A 16,157-nucleotide genomic window follows, 5' to 3' on the forward strand; every position below is an offset into this window, starting at 1 on the left:
AACTATCAAAAGTTTGAATGTTTCTGTCTGATCTATTATTGTGTAAGTTTGATGTTAAACCCAACAAAAATAATTAGATCAGTGTATTTAGGAGCCTAAAGCACCATTTTGACTTAACTACATGTTTTGTCTTTTTTTTAAAGACAAACTTTTTTAAATATCAGTGTGAACAATGCCCATTACTTTTGATTTTATCAGATATTAAAAGTCAAGACAAGACATCATCATCTTTAACAGCTGCCAATACTTCAACCTCATCATCAACCACAACAACAGTAACAGAGAATAAACCAGTCACAGAGACAGGGAAGTTGTTCTCTCCCCTTCCTGAAGGCCAGCTTACACTGCCTTTACCTGTCACTACACATGTGGGTATTCATTGTAAATTTTATCTTATTTCATGAGTGCGCATGATGCTCGAGATGGTCTACTGGGATCACTCACTGCTGTATGTTCACTGTTGTGTTTACACTTTCTTCAAACGACATCACTGAAAGCATTACATGTATAAAACTTTAAAAGTCTCATGAGGTAAAGTGGACCTGATTTCAAAATAGATATACAGAAATGTTCCTTTGTTGCCTTTTGCCAAAATTATTTCACCATCTTGATTTTTAAAAAAAAATATCCACCAAAGGGATATGAACAATTTCCTCAAATATCATCTTCTGAAATCATTCTTGGTAGTTAACGAAACTTGGCCTTGATGTTTCTAGGATGGTCCTCATCCAATGGGATTTTGCTGGGACCTGACAATGAGCTTGAGCGAAGGGTGGCATTAAAATTATTCAAGTTTGAGTGAACATAGTTTGAGTGTATATGTAAAAGTGTTTTTATCAGAAACTGCAGGCCCAATTATTTGATAATTCACACAAATGTTTTTTGGGTTATTCCTTATCTAGATTGTTCAAACTATTTCTTTTTCATAAAAAAAACATTGCCTCCAGTTTACCTATAATGCCTATAGCAGATACTTTAAAGTGACTGGCTTTATTAGCCCACCATCATCAGATGGTGGGCTATTCAAATCACTCTGCCTCCGTGGTCCATCGTCCTTTCGTCTGTCCTTCCGTTAACAATTTCTCGTTATCGCATCTCCTCAGAAATTACTGGGGCATTTTGACCAAACTTTGTCAGAATGATGTATTGGTACCCTAGTTGTGCCCCTCTGAAAATCAGACTGGTTAAACAATTTTTGAGTGAGTTATGGCCCTTTGTTTATTTTTAGCTCACCTGTCACATATGACAAGGTGAGCTTTTGTGATCACCCTTCGTCCGTCGTGCGTCTCGTGCGTCCGTCAACAATTTCTTGTCTGCACGATAGTGGTTTCATTTATGATTTTATTTTAACCAAACTTGCACACAACTTGTATCACCATAAGAGCTTGGTTCCTTTCTTGAACTGGCCAGATCCCAATATAGGTTCCAGAGTTATGGCCCCTGAAATGGCCAAAATTAGCTATTTTAACCTTGTCTGCACAATAGCAGCTTTATCTATGATTTGATTTTTACCAAACTGGCACACAACCTGTATCACCATATGATCTTGGTTCCTTTCTTGAACTGGTCAGATTCCTTGATGGGTTCCAGAGTTAATGCCTCTGAAAGGGCCAGAATTAGCTATTTTGACCTTGTCTGCACAATAGCAGTTTCATTTATGATTTTATTTTAACTAAACTTGCACACAACTTGTATCAGCATATGATCTTGGTTCCTTTCTTGAACTGGCCAGATTCCATTATGGGTTCCAGATTGATGGCCCCTTAAAGGGCCAGAATTAGCTATTTTGACCTTGTCTGCACAATAGCAGCTTCATTTATGATTTGAATTTAATTAAACTTGCACAAAACTTGTGTCACCATAAGATCTTGGTTCCTTTCTTCAACCGGCCAGATCCCATTATGGATTCCAGAGTTATGGCCCCTGAAAGGGCCAAAATTAGCTTTTTGACCAATGGCAGCTTCATTTATGATTTGATTTTAACCAAACTTGCACAAAACTTGTATCACTACAAGATCTCGGTTCCTTTCTTGAGCTGACCAGATTCCTTCATGGGTTCCAGAGTTATGGCCCCTTAAAGGTCCAAAATTGGCTATTTTGGCTTTTGCAGCCATATAGAGACTTCATTTATGGTTTTATTTGACACAAACTTCCAAAATATCTTCAACAACAATAAATCTTGGATTCCATGACAAATCAGATCCATTTGTAATCAAAATGGATTTATATCAGTAAGTACTTGCAGGACTTATTAAAATTTCATTATTGTCATTAATTGGACTGAGCCAATGAGGGTAGATAACTATAGACTGATTTTATGTCAAATTACCTCCCTTTATTTCAAATAAAAACCATGAGTATATATCCGTAACTAATGAAGATACTGATCTTAAATTTCATTTATGTCAATAGATTTATTTGGCAGATCCTTCTTTTGTTAACTTACAATCATTTTTTTTTTTGTTTTTGATTAATTCCCTTTTACATTACTATAAATAGGTTGTTTTTAGTAACTTGTTTATTATTGGGGATAGGGAAAAACTGAGACCACTTTTCTGTGATACAACATGGATGGTACCTCAAATTTTTAGATGTATTTTGACATATTTGTACCTTTTAAGAATTTTTTTTTCTTTTTGGTTTAATTTTTTCCCTTAGTTGTTCCTGTCCTTTGGACTTAGATATTTTTTCTGAGGACCTTCTTGTCCTCAAGTGCAATGATAACTGGTGAGTGATATAGGGCCATCATGGCCCTCTTGTTATAATTTACATAGATTTATATAGGGAAGAACTTTGAAAATCTTCTTGTCCATTACCTACAACATTCAAATTTGGACCACATGTATAGTTTTGAGTGGCAAGATGAACCTTAACATGAGTTGACCTTGATCTTGACCTAGTGACCTACTTTCACGTTTCTCAAGCTACAGCTTTCAAATTTGGACCACTTGCATAGGTTTGTGTACCCAAACAAACTTTGACATTGACCTGGTGACCTGCTTTCACATTTTTGAAGGTACAGGCTTCAAATTTGGACCACATGCATAGTTCTGTGTTCCGAAATGAAATTTGACCTTGATTTTTACCTATTGACCTACTTCCACATTTCTCAAGCTACAGCCTTCAAATTTGGACCACATGCATAGTTTTGTGTACCAAAATGAACTTTGACCTTGAGATTGACCTAATGACCTACTTTCACATTTCTGAAGCTACAGGCTTCAAATTTGGACCACATGCATAGTTTTGTGTTCTGAATTGAAATTTGACATTGATTTTTACCTAGTACCTACTTTCACATTTCTCAAGCTACAGCCTTCAGATTTGAAGCACATGCATAGTTTTGTTTACCAAAATGAACTTTGACCTTGAAAATGATCTAGTGACCTACTTTCACATTTCTCAAGCTACAGCTTTCAAATTTTGGACCACATGCATTGACCACATGCACAGTGTTGTGTCGGAATGAAATTATGTCTCCCCCAGGAGACATATTGTTTTTGCCCTGTCCGTCCGTCCGTCCGTCCGTACGTCACACTTCATTTCCGAGCAATAACTGGAGAACCATTTGACCTAGAACCTTCAAACTTCATAGGGTTGTAGGGCTGCTGGAGTAGACGACCCCTATTGTTTTTGGGGTCACTCCATCAAAGGTCAAGGTTACAGGGGCCTGAACATTGAAAACCATTTCCGATCAATAACTAGAGAACCACTTGACCCAGAATGTTGAAACTTCATAGGATGATTGGACATGAAGAGTAGATGACCCGTATTGATTTTGGGGTCACTCCGTCAAAGGTCAAGGTCACAGGGGCCTGAACATTGAAAACGATTTCCAATCAATAACTAGAGAACCACCTGACCCAGAATGTTGAAACTTGATAGGATGATTGGTCAGAAAGAGTAGACGACCCCTATTGTTTTTGGGGTCACTCCGTCAAAGGTCAAGGTCACAGGGGCCTGGACATTGAAAACCATTTCTAATCAATAACTAGAGAACCACTTGACCCAGAATGTTGAAACTTAATAGGATGATTGGTCATAAAGAGTAGATGACCCTTAACGATTTTGGGGTCACTCTGTGAAAGGTCAAGGTCACAGGGGCCCGAACATTGAAAACCATTTCCGGTCAGTAACTTGAGAACCATTTGACCCAGAATGATGAAACTTCGTAGGATGATTGGTCATGCAGAGTAGATGAACCCTAACGATTTTAGGGTCACTCTGTTAAAGGTCAAGGCCACAGGGGCCTGAACATTGAAAACCATTTCCAATCAATAACTTGAGAACCTCTTGACCCAGGATGTTGAAACTTCATAGGATGATTGTTCATGCAGAGTAAATGACCCTTATCGTTTTTGGGGTCACTCTGGTAAAGGTCAAGGTCACAGGGGCCTGAACATTGATAACCATTTCCGATCAATAACTTGAGAACCACTTGACCCAGAATGTTGAAATTTCATAGGATGATTGAACATGCAGAGTAGATGACCCCTATTGATTTTGGGGTCAGTCTAATAAAGATCAAGGTCACAGTGGCCTGTTCATGTAAAATCATTTTTTGGAAATAACTTGAGAACCACTTGACCTACAATGTTGAAACTTAATAGGATGATTGGACATGCAGAGTAGATGACCCCTATTTATTTTGAGGCCACTTGATCAAAGGTCAAGGTCACAGGAGCCTGAACATTGACTTGAGAACCACTAGGCCACTAGTGTTGAAATTTAGCGGGATGACTGGACATGCCAAGTTGATCCCTATTGCAGCCAACCATCAGTGTCTCTTTGACTTTCGCTCCTGACCCCTATTGACTTCGTGCCTATAGGACTTTGCATTGGGGGAGACATGTGCTTTTTTACAAAAGCATTTTCTAGTTTGACCTTGATTTTGACTGAGCTAGTCTTGAAATTTGGAACATTCAAAAATGGCTCATTGGTGGGTGCCAAGATCACTGTGATCTCTTGTTTAAAAATATTTTCTTCACCAAGATGTGTCAAAAACATGGCTTAGTCACTGTTCCGTATACATGTTTGTAAATCTTTTTTCTTAAAATTAAAAAAAATATGCATACCAGTATATATATTTAAAAAATCATAAATGTAATAATCTACCAAGATAATACATATTATTCTGGTTTGTCAAAAAGCCTTGCTGCTGATCTACAGAAAAACTCGTCTTCTCCTAAAGCACTGGCCATATTTTGAAATAATTCTACAAAAATGTTCCTTTGATAACGTATGCATGTACTAAATCCATTAAAGTCCTCTTGATTTTTTCACAAAAATGACTGCCAGGGGTAGTGCTAGTTTTCCATATAGGGCTATATGGAAACCTTCTCTCATAAATCTTAAGGTCTGTTCTTAAAGTAATTTGAAGGAAATGTTTCTTGTTACACCTTTTTGAGCTGTGATTTAACGGAAACTGGTAAATGATATAAGGCCAACATGGCCCTCTTGAAATACTATTCTATCAAATGCTTTTATAAGGCATGTGTCAAACAAGTACATGTATTAGATATAAACTTCACATAAGGCTTCCCAATCATCAGATATACTGATGGTGACAAATTTAGTTTCTTCTGGTTCAATTTTATGTAAATTTTGGCTCATTCTCTTTTACTTAGAAAATTCAGCCAAAGTTTTGTATACAGTTACCAAGCTGTATCCTGCTAACACCAGCATGTATTTGATTGAAACTTCACACAAGGTTTTCTAATTCAGGGATTTTTAAGGCCAATTATAGGGCCGAATTTCGACCCCATCCCAATTGCAGAAATTTGCTTATTTTCCCAATCCTCAGGTTCAAAATTCCCCAAAATCTGCCAAAACATACCAGTTTTGTGGTAATCTCAATTTTCAGGTTTCCGATACTAATTCGATTAGTTTTCGTTTTGATACTTGTTCCTTATATTTAAAAGAGTTAGCGCTGTTCCTGTGTTAATCGAATAACTGCTCTGGTACCAATTTGATTAAATCTTTCGAACTGTTCTATGTTCCGTATACATGACCGCCATCACATTTAATCAAGCTCGCCAATTATTAGTGGAAATGAAAATATGCCGAGCAATAAATAGTAAATATGATACAAAGAAAGTGTGTGCTGAGTGCTGACAACAAAGAGCTGTCTATAGCTTCAGCTTTGTCAATAAAACAAGTGCTGAGAAACAAGGCCACCCAGGATTTGGTAAGATCAGTGAACACCGATGATAAATTAAACACATTCTCGGATCAAGTCTTTGATAAAACACTGTACACAAGTGACGATGGTACTAACCCACCGAAGTCTGATGGTTTTAGTGACCCTTCACTGTCTGAGAGGTTTTTGTGACTTTCTTTGTGTAATTTAGTAGACACTTTCAAAGGACAAAACAGAAAAAATGAACTGTATTTGTAATGTAACATATAACAATAACAGTGCTGAAATAAGTTTGTATGATGGTAAAACTTCTTTTTGAAATATCTCAATTTTCAGGTTTTGCGTGCCATTTTTCCAAATTGAGTGGGCCCCTGGCCCCAGGTTTGAAATGGTAAAAAAATCCCTGTAATTAACAGATTTACTAACATAACCATGTTAATAAAATCTTGGTTGTCCATTTTAATCCTAGGCCAAAGGTGTAGGGATATAGATATGGCATTGTTCATCTGTGTATGTGTATGTTCATGCGTCCATGCATTCGATGGCAGCTTTTGTTTTGAAAATTGTTCAGTATGAAAACAATGCCATCAAGAAATAAGTTTTGAAGACACTTGTGTCATAATCATTTATTGTTACCAGGTAGCATTCCCAACATCTCTAGATGGTATGATATCTAGTATGGTAAATAGTGCCACCTCAACTCCAACCACAGATACAGAAAGCCTCACTGTCGGCAGACCTAGGAAATCAAGAGCTGGGTGAGTAACTCTGGTCCTCTAGTTCACCTATTGGAAGAACAGGAATAGCTGTTGAACTCGACCCTTAATCAGCGTACACATCCCGGTTTGGTAAAGTTCTTGTATGTAAGCAAGTATCCCAGTAACCACTGTTGGGAGTGAATAACATACTTTTTAGCTCGACTATTCGAAGAATGAGTAGTGCTATCCTACTCACCACGGCGTCAGCGTCACACCTTGGGTTAAGTTTTTCGTACCAATCCACATTTTGAGGTAAAGCTTTGAAACTTTCAACACTTGTTTACCATCATCATGGCCAGTTATAGGCAAGAGCACATAACTCCATCAAGGATTTTGGCTGAATTATGGCCCCTTTTGACTTAGAAATCATGGTTAAGTTTTTCGTACCAGTTCATATTTTGACAAAGTCTTTTGAGATAAAGCTTTGAAACTTTCAACACTTGTTTACCATCACCATGTCCAGTTATAGGCAAAAGCACATAACTCCATCAAGGATTTTGGCTGAATTATGGCCCTTTTTGACTTAGAAATCTGGGTTAATATTTCGTACCAGTCCACATCTTGACAAAGTCTTTTGAGATAAAGCTTTGAAACTTTCAACACTTGTTTACCATCACCATGTCCAGTTATAGGCAAGAGCACATAACTCCATCAAGGATTTTGACTGAATTATGGCCCCTTTTGACTTAGAAATCTGGGTTAATATTTCTTACCAGTTCATATTTTGACAAAGTCTTTTGAGATAAAGCTTTGAAACTTTCAACACTTGTTTACCATCACCATGTCCAGTTATAGGCAAGAGTACATAACTCCATCAAGGATTTTGGCTGAATTATGGCCCTTTTTGACTTAGAAATCTGGGTTAATATTTCTTACCAGTTCATATTTTGACAAAGTCTTTTGAGATAAAGCTTTGAAACTCTCAACATCTGTTTACCATCACCATGTCCAGTTATAGGCAAGAGTACATAACTCCATCAAGGATTTTGGCTGAATTATGGCCCTTTTTGACTGAGAAATCTTGGTTAAGTTTTTGTACCAGTTCATATTTTTAGCTCACCTGAGCACGAAGTGCTCAAAGGTGAGCTTTAGTGATCACCCTGTGTCCGGCGTCCGTCGTCCGTCCGTCCGTCCATCCGTCGTCAACAATTTGACTGTTAACACTCTAGAGGTCACATTTTTGACCCAATCTTAATGAAACTTGGTCAGAATGTTACCCTCAATAAAATCTTGGACGAGTTCGATATTGGGTCATCTGGGGTCAAAAACTAGGTCATCAGGTCAAATCAAAGGAAAAGCTTGTTAACACTCTAGAGGTCACATATTTGGCCCAATCTTAATGAAACTTGGTCAGAATGTTACCCTCAATAAAATCTTGGACGAGTTCGATATTAAGTCATCTGGGGTCAAAAACTAGGTCATCAGGTCAAATCAAAGGAAAAGCTTGTTAACACTCTAGAGGTCACAATTTTGGCCCAATCTTAATGAAACTTGGTCAGGATGTTACCCTCAATAAAATCTTGGACGAGTTCGATATTGGGTCATCTGGGGTCAAAAACTAGGTCACCAGGTCAAATCAAAGAAAAAGCTTGTTAACACTCTAGAGGTCACATTTTTGGCCCAATCTTAATGAAACTTGGTCAGAATGTTACCCTTAATAAAATCTTGGACGAGTTCGATATTTGGTTATCTGGGATCATAAACTAGGTCACCAGGTCAAATCAAAGGAAAAGCTTGTTAACACTGTTGAAGCCGCATTTATGACTGTATCTTCATGAAACTTGGTCAGATTGTTAATATTGATGATCTTAAGGTCCAGTTTGAATCTGGGTCATGTAGGATAAAAAACTAGGTCACCAAGCCAAATCAAATGAAAAGCTAGTTTACACTAGAGGCCACATTTATGACCATACCTTAATGAAACTTGGTCAAATCTTGATGATCTATAGCTCAAGTTCAAATCTGGATTAGGTGGGGTCAAAAACTAGGTCACTAGGTCATATCAAAGGAAAAGCTTGTTAACACTCTAGAGGCCACATTTATGACTATATCTTCATGAAACTTAGTCAGAATGTTAAACTTGATGATCTTTAGGGCAATTTTGAATCTGGGTCATGTCGGGTCAAAAACTAGGTCGCCGGGTCAAATCAAAGGAAAAGCTAATTAACACTGTAGAGGCCACGTTTATGACCATATCTTAATGAAACTTGGTCAGAATGTTAATCTTGATAATCTTTAGGTCAAGTTTAAATCTGGGTCAGATGGAGTCAAAAACTAGGTCACTAGGTCATATCAAAGGAAAAGCTTGTTAACACTCTAGAGGCCACATTTTTGACTATATCTTCATGAAACTTAGTCAGAATGTTAAACTTGATGGTCTTTAGGCCAAGTTCGAATCTGGGTCATGTCGGGTCAAAAACTAGGTCACGGGGGTCAAATAAAAGGAATAGTTAGTTAACACTTTAGAGGCCACATTTATGACCATATCTTAATGAAACTTGGTCAGAATGTTAATCTTGATGATCTATAGGTCAAGTTTAAATCTGGGTCAGGTGTGTTAAAAAACTAGGTCACTAGGTCAAATCAAAGGAAAAGCTTGTTAAGACTCTAGAGGCCAGATTTATGACTGTATCTTCATGAAACTTAATCAGAATGTTAATCTTGATGATCTTTAGGTCAAGTTCGAATCTGGGTCATGTGGGGGCAAAAACTAGGTCACCGGGTCAAATCAAAGGAAAAGCTAGTTAACACTTTAGAGGCTACATTTATGACCATATCTTAATGAAACTTGGTCAGAATGTTGATCTTGATGATCTTTAGGTCAATAGGTCAGGTGAGCGATACAGGGCCTTCATGGCCCTCTTGTTTTGTAAAGTGTTTGACATATGGCTTTGAAACTTTTATCACTTGTTTAGTATAATAGTCTCTATCTGTAGGCAAGAGTACATAACTATTTTGACTGAATTATGGCCCTTTTTGGACTTTGAAATTGGCTCATATATTGCCATTTAGTGCAAGACTTATCGAAATCAAAGTAATACAGGAACATTGTTTGTCTAATCTATTTATTTCTTTTGTCTGAATATCCGTGGAAATACTTGAACACCATTCTTCAATCAATTCTTCGAATAGTCGTGCGCGCTGTCATCAGACAGCTCTTGTTAATTGTGATGGCATGCAGTTCACAGGTTCTATAACATTATTTTGCTTTTTCACAAAGTTATTATAACTCCTTTTTAGCTGCACTATTCGGAGAATAGGGGGGCTATTCTACTCACCCTGGCATTGGCGTGACCTTTCTTGGTTAAAGTTTTTCGGCAACCTTTGTTTTTTTGTCATATCTTTGATAATCCCCCGCCACAAGTGGTGGGGGGTTATAGGAATGGTCTCCGTCCGTCCTTCCGTCTGTCCGTAACACTTTCGTGTCCGCTCCATATTTCCTAAACCCCTTGAAGGATTTTCATGAAACTTGGGTCAAATGATCACCTCATCAAGACGATGTTCAGAACCCATGAGTCAGCCTTGTCGGCTCAAGGTCAAGGTCACAACTCTAGGTCAAAGGTTTGAGCCTTCTATTTTGTGTCCGCTCTATATCTCCTAAACCCCTTGAAGGATTTTCATCAAATGATCACCTCATCAAGGCGATATGCAGAACTCATGAGTCAGCCATGCCGGCTCAAGGTCAAGGTCAAATTCAAGGTCAAAGGTTTTAGCCTTCCATTTCGTGTCCGCTCTCTATCTCCTAAATCCCTTGAAGGAATTTTATAGAAGTTGGGTCAAATGATCACCTCATCGAAACGATGTGCAGAACTTATGGGTCAGCCATGCCGGCTCAAGGTCAAGGTCACAACTTAGGGTCAAAGGTTTGAGCCTTCCATTTTGTGTCCACTCTGTATCTCCTAAACCCCTTTAAGGATTTTCATCAAACTTGGGTCAAATGTTCACCTCATCAAGAGCTCATGAGTCAGCCATGTCAACTCAAGGTCATAACTCAAGGTCAAAGGTTTGAGCTCTATATCTCCAAAACCCCTTGAAGGATTTTCATGAAACTTTGGTCAAATGAACACCTCATCAAGAGTGCAGAATTCATGAGTCAGCCGTGTCAGTTCAAGGTCAAGGTCACAGCTAAAGGTCAAGGGTTTACCCTTTCACTATCCGTAGCAGTGGCGGGGGATTTAGCTGTCTTTCAGACTGCCTTGTTACCATTGCTTATATCTTACTGTAACTTCACATAAACATTGTCCAGCATACAAACAAAGTATGTGTAGGGGCTGGGCCCATTATACATAAGGTCAAGGTCACCAAGGTGTTATACTTAGGTTATTTTTAAGGTTAAAGTTTTTAGGCAACCTTTGTTTTTAGCTCCACTATTCGGAGAATAGGGGGACTATTCTACTCGCCCCGGTGTCGGCGTCGGCGTGACCTTTCTTGGTTAAAGTTTTTCGGCAACCTTTGTTTTTCTGTCATATCTTTATTAGGCCCCTACTGGTTGAAAACCAGTTTTGGGGACTATAGGAATGCGCTTTTCCGTCCGTCATTCCGTCCGTCCACAATTTTGTGTCTGGTCCATAACTCTGTCATTCATGAAGGGATTTTAATATTATTTGGCACAAATGTTCCCCATGATGAGACGATGTGTCATGCGCAAAACCCAGACCCCTGGCTCAAAGGTCAAGGTCAAAATTGGAGGTCAAAGGTCAGCAGGGCTTTTTTCCTGTCCGGTCCATAACTCTGCCATCCATGAAGGGATTTTAATATTACTTGGCACAAATGTTCCCCATGATGACACGACATGTCGTGTGCAAAACCCGGACCCCTAGCTTAGATGTCAAGTTCACAACTGGAGGTCAAAGGCCAGCAGGGCTTTTTTCCTGTCCGGTCCATAACTCTGCCATCCATGAAGGGATTTTAATATTACTTGGCACAAATGTTCCCCATGATGAGACGACATGTCATGCGCAAAACCCGGACCCCTAGTTTAGATGTCAAGGTCACAACTGGAGGTCAAAGGTCAACAGGGCTTTTTTCCTGTCCGGTTCATAACTGCCATCCATGAAGGGATTTTAATATTACTTGGCACAAGTGTTCCCCATGATGAGACGACGTGTCATGCGCAAAATCCGGACCCCTAGCTCAAAGGTCAAGGTCACAATTGGAGGTCAAAGGTCAACAGGGCTTTTTTCCTGTCCGGTCCACAACTCTGCCATCCGTGAAGTAATTTTAATATTACTTGGCACAAATGTACCTCATAATCAGACGATATGTCATGCACAACTTTCAGACCCCTAGCTCAAAGGTCAAGGTCACACTTGGAAGTCAAATGTTAACATGGCATGAACAGGGTCTGTTTCGTGTCTGGTCCATAACTCTGTCATTCATCAAGGGATTTTAATATCACTTGGCACAAATGTTCCCCATGATGAGACCACGTATTATGCGCAAATCCCGGACCCCTTGCTCAGAGGTCAAGGTCAGAAAATGGGGGTCAAAGGTCAAGAGGACTTTTTTCCTGTCCGGTCCATAACTCTGCCATTCGTGAAGGGATTTTAATATTACTTGGCACAATGTTCCCCATGATGAGACGACATGTCTTGAGCAAAACCCGGACACCTAGCTCAAAGGTCAAGGTCTCAATTGGAGGTCAAAGGTCAATAGGTTGTTTTTTCCTGTCCGGTCCAGGACTCTGTCATACATCAAGGTATTACAATATTACTTGGCATAAATGTACCCCATGGTGAGACGATGTGTCATGCGCAACACCCAGAACCCTAGTTTAAAGGTCAAGGTCACACTTGGAGATCAATTGTCAAAGTCAAGAATGACTTTGTCTGGAGATTTCTTCTTCATTTCTTCATGCATGGAGGCATTTTGATGTAACTTGGCACAAATGTTCACCACCATGAGGTAGCATTGTTTTTAGCTCACCTGTCACAAAGTGACAAGGTGAGCTTTTGTGATCGCGCGGTGTCCGTCGTCTGTCCGTCAGTCCGTGCGTCCGTGCGTGCGTCCGTAAACTTTTGCTTGTGACCACTCTAGAGGTCACATTTTTCATGGGATCTTTATGAAAGTTGGTCAGAATGTTCACCTTGATGATATCTAGGTCAAGTTCGAAAATGGGTCACGTGCCTTCAAAAACTAGGTCAGTAGGTCTAAAAATAGACAAACCTTGTGACCTCTCTAGAGGCCATATATTTCATGAGATCTTCATGAAAATTGGTCAGAGTGTTCACCTTGATAATATCTAGGTCAAGTTTGAAACTGGGTCACGTGCCTTCAAAAGCTAGGTCAGTAGGTCTAAAAATAGAAAAACCTTGTGACCTCTCTAGAGGCTATATATTTCACAAGATCTTCATGAAAATTGGTCAGAACGTTCACCTGGATGATATCTAGGTCAAGTTCGAAACTGGGTCATGTGCCTTCAAAAACTAGGTCAGTAGGTCAAATAATAGAAAAACCTTGTGACCTCTCTAAAGGCCATATTTTTCATGGGATCTGTATGAAAGTTGGTCTGAATGTTCATCTTGATGATATCTAGGTCAGATTTGAAACTGGGTCATGTGCGGTCAAAAACTAGGTCAGTAGGTCTAAAAATAGAAAAACCTTGTGACCTCTCTAGAGGCCATATATTTCATGAGATCTTCATGAAAATTAGTCAGAATGTTCACCTTGATGATATCTAGGTCAAGTTCGAAAGTGGGTCACGTGCCATCAAAAACTAGGTCAGTAGGTCAAATAATAGAAAAACCTTGTGACCTCTCTAGAGGCCATATTTTTCATGGGATCTGTATGAAAGTTGGTCTGAATGTTCATCTTGATGATATCTAGGTCAAGTTCGAAAGTGGGTCACGTGCCATCAAAAACTAGGTCAGTAGGTCAAATAATAGAAAAACCTTGTGACCTCTCTAAAGGCCATGCTTTTCATGGGATCTGTATGAAAGTTGGTCTGAATGTTCTTCTTGATGATATCTAGGTCAAGTTCGAAACTGGGTCATGTGCGGTCAAAAACTAGGTCAGTAGGTCTAAAAATAGAAAAACCTTGTGACCTCTCTAGAGGCCATATATTTCATGAGATCTTCATGAAAATTGGTCAGAACGTTCACCTTGATGATATCTAGGTCTAGTTCGAAACTGGGTCACGTGCCTTCAAAAACTAGGTTAGTAGGTCTAAAAATAGAAAAACCTTGTGACCTCTCTAGAGGCCATATATTTCACAAGATCTTCATGAAAATTGGTCAGAACATTCACCTTGATGATATCTAGGTCAAGTTCGAAACTGGGTCACGTGCCATCAAAAACTAGGTCAGTAGGTCAAATAATAATAAAACCTTGTGACCTCTCTAGAGGCCATACTTTTCATGGGATCTGTATGAAAGTTGGTCTGAATGTTCATCCTGATGATATCTAGGTCAAGTTTGAAACTGGGTCAACTGCGGTCAAAAATTAGGTCAGTAGGTCTAAAATTAGAAAAATCTTTTGACCTCTCTAGAGGCCATATTTTTCAATGGATCTTCATGAAAATTGATCTGAATGTTCACCTTGATGATATCTAGGTCATTTTTGAGACTGGGTCATGTGCGGTCAAAAACTAGGCCAGTAGGTATAAAAATAGAAAAACCTTGTGACCTCACTAGAGGCCATATTTTTCATGAGATCTTCATGAAAATTAGTGAGAATGTTCACCTTGATGATATCTAGATTAAGTTCAAAACAGGGTCACGTACCTTCGAAAACTAGGTCAATAGGTCAAATAATAGAAAAACCTTGTGACCTCTCTAGAGACCATATTTTTCAATGGATCTTCATGAAAATGTTCAGAATTTTTATCTTGATAATATCTAGGTCAAGTTCAAAACTGGGTCACATGAGCTCAAAAACTAGGTCACTATGTCAGATAATAGAAAAAACGACGTCATACTCAAAACTGGGTCTTGTGGGAAGAGGTGAGCGATTCAGGACCATCATGGTCCTCTTGTTAGAATTACCTCCCTTTGTTATTACTATAAATAGATTATATTGTAACATTTTTATTACTGGCTGTAGGGAAAAATCAAGACCACATGCATGTTACATCCAATTTTTAGCTCACCTGTCACAAAGTGACAAGGTGAGCTTTTGTGATCGCGCGGTGTCCATCGTCCGTCCGTCAGTCATTCCGTGCGTCTGTAAACTTTTGCTTGTGACCACTCTACAGGTCACATTTTTTGTGGGATCTTTATGAAAGTTGGTCAGAATGTTCATCTTGATGATATCTAGGTCAAGTTCGAAACTGGGTCACGTGCCATCAAAAATTAGGTCAGTAGGTCTAAAAATAGAAAAACCTTGTGACCTCTCTAGAGGCCATATATTTCACAAGATCTTCATGAAAATTGGTCAGAATGTTCACCTTGATGATATCTAGGTCAAGTTTTAAACTGGGTCACGTGCCTTCAAAAACTAGGTCAGTAGGTCTAAAAATAGAAAAACCTTGTGACCTCTCTAGAGGCCACATATTTCACAAGATCTGCATGAAAATTGGTCAGAACGTTCACCATGATGATTTCTAGGTCAAGTTCGAAACTGGGTCATGTGCCTTCAAAAACTAGGTCAGAAGGTCAAATAATAGAAAAACCTTGTGACCTCTCTAAAGGCCATATTTTTCATGGGATCTTCATGAAAGTTGGTCTGAATGTTCATCTTGATGATATCTAGGTCAAGTTTGAAACTGGGTCACGTGCCATCAAAAACTAGGTCAGTAGGTCTGAAAATAGAAAAACCTTGTGACCTCTCTAGAGGCCATATATTTCATGAGATCTTCATGAAAATTGGTCTGAATGTTCACCTTGATTTTATCTAGGTCAAGTTTGAAAGTGGGTCACGTGCCGTCAAAAACTAGGTCAGTAGGTCAGATAATAGAAAAACCTTGTGACCTCTCTAGAGGCCATATTTTTCATGGGATCTGTATGAAAGTTGGTCTGAATGTTCATCTTGATGATATCTAGGTCAAATTCGAAACTGGGTCACATGACTTCAAAAACTAGGTCAGTAGGTCAAATAATAGAAAAACCTTATGACCTCTCTAAAGGCCATATTTTTCATGGGATCTGTATTAAAGTTGGTCTGAATGTTGATCTTGATGATATCTAGGTCGAGTTCGAAACAGGGTCATGTGCGGTCAAAAACTAGGTCAGTAGGTCTAAAAGTAGAAAAACCTTGTGACCTCTCTAGAGGCCATACTTGTGAATGGGTCTCCATAAAAATTGGTCTGAGTGTTCATCTTGATT

General features: G+C 38.9%; 1 protein-coding gene across 1 annotated transcript in view; it reads left to right on the forward strand.

Annotated features, from left to right (window-relative positions):
• The window catches only part of LOC123531414 (protein AF-10-like), a 114,281-nt gene that overhangs the window by 50,446 nt on the left and 47,678 nt on the right, over window positions 1-16,157 (forward strand). The window contains exons 9-10 of the mRNA XM_045312347.2: window positions 199-368; window positions 6,779-6,897. Of these exons, the coding sequence (XP_045168282.1) occupies window positions 199-368; window positions 6,779-6,897 (289 nt within the window). The remainder of the gene's footprint in view (window positions 1-198; window positions 369-6,778; window positions 6,898-16,157) is intronic.

Source organism: Mercenaria mercenaria, chromosome 11 (genome assembly GCF_021730395.1).
Source record: "Mercenaria mercenaria strain notata chromosome 11, MADL_Memer_1, whole genome shotgun sequence".
In the NCBI taxonomy this organism is placed as follows: Eukaryota; Metazoa; Mollusca; class Bivalvia; order Venerida; family Veneridae; genus Mercenaria; species Mercenaria mercenaria.